The 5,602-nt window shown below is 38.4% G+C and overlaps 1 protein-coding gene across 1 annotated transcript; it reads right to left on the bottom strand.

The window, feature by feature from the left end:
- Positions 1-2,495: 2,495 nt before the first annotated feature.
- LOC117613578 (pentatricopeptide repeat-containing protein At1g63330-like) lies at positions 2,496-4,799 on the bottom strand. The gene has a single exon (XM_034342183.1). The coding sequence runs from the start codon at positions 4,657-4,659 to the stop codon at positions 2,830-2,832; it is 1,830 nt and encodes a 609-aa protein (XP_034198074.1). The 5' UTR covers positions 4,660-4,799; the 3' UTR covers positions 2,496-2,829.
- Between the last annotated feature and the right edge of the window lie 803 nt (positions 4,800-5,602).

The following is a 5,602-nucleotide window of genomic DNA, read 5'->3' as shown; positions in this document are numbered from 1 at the left end:
CATCAGCTAGATAATACCTGGTCTGGTAGATGGTATTGTTAATTTCATATGTGATATTTGGGGCTTCACCTCTCAAAACATCATTGAACACCGGGATTGACCTAGGACATTCAAATCGTTTTGAGATCCGGCAACTCCGAAGAAGGCGTGCCAAACCCATGTATCAAAACCAGCAACTGCTTCCAGGATGATACTTTTCTGCCTTTTTCTATTTCCGTAGTCCCCTTGCCAAGCAGTTGGACAATTTTTCCACTGCCAGTGCATGCAGTCAATGCTACCAATCATGCCAGAAAATCCTCGAGACTCAGCTTTTTGGAGAAGCCTTTGCATGTCCCTGGGCGTAGGTCTGCGGAGGTAGTCTCTGGTGTACAGAGTTTCCACTGCATCACAAAATCGCACCAAACTCTCCAAAACAGTGGACTTCCCCATCCGAGCAATCTCATCCACCTGATCAGCAGATGACCCATACGCCAACATTCGTATCACAGCTGTGAACTTCTGCTCTGGAAGAAGTCCCAAATTTCCAACACAATTTCTCTTTTGAACAAAATATTCATCATAATTGCAAATATCATGCATGATTTTTTTGAACAAATGGGGTTGCATTCTATATCTCCCTCGAAAATGAACATCAGAATACAGAGATTGTGGGATAAAATAATCTTCCATAAGATTCTTACCCCGGGAATGTCTATGTCTGTCCACATTTGGGCGACGGCCTTCTCGTGAACCACGGCGACCCTGGTTTTCTTCCTCCAACAAAGCAAATGCTATGCCAAGTTGCTCATCTAGTTCTCTCTGCGCCCTTTTGCTTGCAACTCGTCTACGCATTCTTTCTCTAGTTTCTCGCTCTTGCCTCTCCAAAACCTCTTGCATGTCTGCCATTGAGAATGGAGAATGAAATCTAAAATTTGAGAAATGGAAATGTAGAGAAGAACTGGTGTGGGAGGTATGAGCTGAACCTCTGGTTTTATAGAAAAATGTACACATATAGATATGACACGTGGCGCAATCTTAGAGGGTGAAAATCTTATCTGAAATTTGAAATTCAAATGAAATTTCAAATTTCAAATTTCAAATTTATCTGAAATTTGAATTCCGAAATGTATCTGAAATTTGACATTTTGAATTTATCTGAAATTTGAATTTTGAAATGTATCTGAAATTTGAAACTGAAAATCTTATCCGATATGAATAGTATTGACACGTAGGAACCCAAAAATCTTATCTGAAAATATTATCCAAATTAATTGTTTAAGTAAACAAAATTGTGAAGAAAAAAAAAATGAATAGTATTTGCCATGGCAAGCCCCAACTGCTGGAAACACATTTTGCTGGAGGGGGCTAGGGCAGCCACTATTCACGTGAATAGTAGCTGCCCTAGGGCTCCCTTTGCCATGGCAAGCGGCAACTGGTGGAAATGCTCTAAGTGCCTAGCCCAAGATGTAAACTGTTCTGTTCGCATTTAATAAATTTTCCTCTCTTTGACCAAAAAAGAAAAAAGAGATGTCAAATACCAAACATCAAATTTAAATATTAATATAAAAAAACATTAAATTTAAATTTGATGGCTGATGTAACAATTTGCATTATTGTAAAACTCTTTATCCAATCAAGACGTCAAATATACATTTTATTTTATTATTTTTAAAGGCAAGTGGGCTTGGTATTTAAGAGTAAAATATTAAATAGGGTTAAAAACTGTACATGGAGGAGAGAAGGAAGCGGGCTCAGCATTAAAAAAATAATAAAAAAGGAAAAGATGTCTCAACATGTGCGAGCGTCATTTTTGACAATAAAAGTGAAGGACGTCAATGCAGCTAGGGTTTGGCATCATGGTTGGAAGGCTTAAAATGTCATTTTTTTTGGTTAAAACTTGCCACGTTGGAATTGGCATTTCGATTGAAGATGCTCTTAATTAAAAATATCGACTCTGCCAAATTACATTAGCATATTAGTATTAAATATGGTTAACTGGTGATTTGCCCCCTGAACGTGTGCCTAGGTTTCGATTTACCCCCTATCCTTTTTACAAAACTAAGGACCCAAACTAATTTTTTTCGCCAATTTGCCCCCGGACGTCAAAATCTACCACTTCCCATCCATCCTGTCGTCAAGTTTGAGGTTACTTTTGTCATTTCGCGTCTCGTCCAAAATACAAACTTGACGGCGGAGTGGATGTGAAGTGGCAGATTTTGACGTCGACGGATAAATTGGAGAAAAAAAATTAGTCCGAGTCCTTAATTTTCTAAAAAAAGGAGTAAGGTGTAAGACAAAACGTAGGTACAAATTCAGGGGGCAAATCACCAATTAAGCCTATATTTCATTTATGTATGTGAGTTTATGGTCTCTTTTGAGATGCTATTGTTTTAATAACATTGCAGATTAGCTATTGCTAAGTCGTAAAGGGGTGTTTGTACTGAAAAGGATTTGGGATCAATTAATGTCTAAATTAGAATTGACATGAATTCAGACCCGAACCTTCATAGTTCACATGCTAGAAACCTTCAATGTGTTATAACCAAAATGATACAATATAACCCTTAATAAATGCAATGTAATGCACAGCTGCATTGGGTTGACCTTCAATTGCGCCTTTGCATCAGTGAACAGAGGTTTGCATGGGATCTTTTTGTTGAAACAGAGGTTCTCCTATTGTCACATACAAATACAACAGAAATCAAATTAAACAGAACTAATGCCAGACATTAAGGATACAAGTGAGAAGGCATTTTCACCTCCTGCCGCACGCACAACCACTGTAATACCTTTATGGTTGTTGAAGGTGCAGCAGTTCCAAATTTCATTGTCCACAAATGCATATTAATTTCACAGTGATTTTTTTATCAAAGGCAACAAAGCAGGATCTACTTCATCCTTCGACAGTAAATTAACTATCAACTCCGTTGTTGATGCATCTGCAGAAAAACCCTTCTCTACCATTGTTCGAATAAGTACCATCGCCCTTGATGTCTGTTTATTATGGATGAACCCTCGGATAATTGTGTTATAGGTGCAACCATCAGGAAAACAGCCTTTCTCTTCCATTTGGATAAGAAACTTTTCTGCTTCACTTGTTAGGCCCGCGATACAGAGTCCATTAATCATTATAGTGTATGTCTTCACATCAGGTCGAAGTCCTTTTGATGATAAACCACAAAAGAGATCCCTTGCAGATTCAATTTTTCCAGCTATGCACAAACCTTCAATAAGAATATTGTAAATCACAATATCAATATCCAACTTCTTCGCTTCCATCTCTCCAAACAATTGCATTGCCCTAGAAAGTTGTCGGTTTGTACACAGGCCATCCAGTAAAATAGAATAAGTTCGAACATTTGGAAGTTGGCCACAAGCTTGCATCTCAGAGAACAACTTTTGTGTATCCTGTATTCTACCTGCTTTGCCAAAACCATCCAGAAGAGTGTTATAGGTAACGGTATTTGCAACTAGTCCCTTATGAGACATATCCAGAAAAAGCATCATGGCCTCATCTATTTTTTTAAGCTTACAATATCCATTTATCAACGTGTTGTAACAAACAACATTAACCATCAAGCCCTTGCTAAGCATTAGTTCAAAAACATTTTGTGCCTTGCCTATTTCTCCTCGCAAACAGTAACCATCCATGAGTGAATTGTACGTAACTGTATCAGGATCAATATCTCTTTGAATCATCATCTCAACCACGCCTTCTGCTTCCACGACCATTCCCTCCTTACAAAGTGTGTCTACCAAGACATTGAACGTGAACACATCTGGAAAGATATTTTTACTCACCATTTCATTCAACAACCTTGTAGCTTCTTTCCACTCGCCTAATTTGCAAACTCCATTAATCAAGGATGTATAGGTAATGACATTTGGGGAAATACCCTTGCACATCATTTCTGAGAAGAGGTTTAATGCATCATCAACTAGTGTATCCTTACAAAGACTGTCGATGATTGTGTTATAGACAACTAGGTCAGGCTTGCAAACCCCTTCCTCCATCTTCCTGAGCAATTGAATAGCTGCACGGTTGTCACCCCTCATGCAAAAGCCCTTTATTAGTGTGCTGAAAGTAAAGACATCAGGCTGACAATTACCTGCCTTGATCATTTTATTGAAAAGTTCTACTGCCTGAACCACTCTATTCTCAAGAAGAAAGCCGTTGATCAGAGTGGTGAAGGTAAAGACATTTGGTTCAAGACCAAGTTTGAAGAATTTTCCCAATACAGATAAACCGAACCCCATTTGGTTCAAATGACAATAACAATTAATGACAATGGTTAGGATATAAACATCATGTCCAATTCTCGACTCACCCATTTGGTTATACAATGAGATGACGGCTGAGTAATGTTTCAATTTTGCAACTTGACCCAATATTTGAGTGAAAAGAACAACTGAAGGCCGAGGACGCATTTGGAGCATTTTATCAAACACATTGAAAGCATCCTCAACATTTGTGATTTTGGGTGAGTCTCTCACTGGCTGGTCTAGTTTGGTTCTTGTAGATTTGATTGGTTTCGAAGGTTGAGAGTGAAAGAAAGCAAAGTAATTGTTGTCTAAAACAACAAGAGTGGAGTTAGAGTGAAGACAAGGCATACCTCTCCATCTCCGACTGCTGCAATAAAAAGAAGCAGCAGCTATATTCCGCATCATCATCTTCAGCATCTCAGTGAGTCAGTGAGTCTCAGCCAACCTTCAACATTTGGGAAGCGAGACCAAATCTCGAAAGGGAGCGGCGGAGCTCTCAAGTGCGTGGATGATGATCCAGTCGACAAAAACTTTGTTTCGATGAGTTTCGAATTAGATTTCCTTTCTAGCATTTAGGCAACTACTTCGAGAACAATGCTATGTCGGGAAAGGGTTGGGCTTTTCTTTTTTCGTCATTTTTTCAAAAAATTTATTTCAGTGGGTTAATTGTTACCAATGAATTAAATATAGAGGGTACAACAAAAAAAAAAAAAAACCAACATGTTGTAAAGAAAGAAGAGTGGATGAAGCCCACATGCTCTAACATTCAACACCAAATCAAACCACACACCCATCAAACCAAACTACATACCTACCAAACCAAATCACACACCCACCAAACCAAATTACACACCCACCAAACCAAGCCATTTGCTTTGCCTATAAATAGGCATTCTATTTGCTTGTAATGTAAGATGAAATGAGAGAAGATGAAGGGAAGGAAGAAAGAGGGTGAGTGTGTGAAGAGAAAGAGAGCAAAGAGAAATTCTCCTAGAGAGAAAATTAGGTGAGCATACATATTGTAAACACTAGAGTTGTAGCCATATTATGTTATGAATGAAAGGTTACTGCTGCTGCTCTCCGAGGACGTAGGCATAGCCGAACTTCGTTAAATGCTGTGTCTCATCTACTTTACGTGCAGCTCAATATTCGCTCATATCCCCGTTCATTTTATAACACGTTATCAGCACGAGAAGCTCTCAGGTATAATTTTTGTGTTGCACTATTATCTATACTACTAACCATTATGTTGATGTAAGGAAGAAAAGTAGTGGAGAAGTTGTGGTTTGCTAGAGAGATATACGAGCAAACCAACTGTAAGGATAAACTCTATGCCTCTTACTTTTTCTATTATTTTATT

The sequence above is a fragment of the Prunus dulcis genome, unplaced genomic scaffold (assembly GCF_902201215.1).
Source record: "Prunus dulcis unplaced genomic scaffold, ALMONDv2, whole genome shotgun sequence".
NCBI lineage: Eukaryota > Viridiplantae > Streptophyta > Magnoliopsida > Rosales > Rosaceae > Prunus > Prunus dulcis.
This window is presented reverse-complemented; position numbering and strand designations above follow the sequence as displayed.

Bases quoted from the DNA above. Each gene is read 5' to 3' on its own strand.
- LOC117613578 (XM_034342183.1), bottom strand. From the start codon at position 4,659: ATGCTGAAGATGATGATGCGGAATATAGCTGCTGCTTCTTTTTATTGC.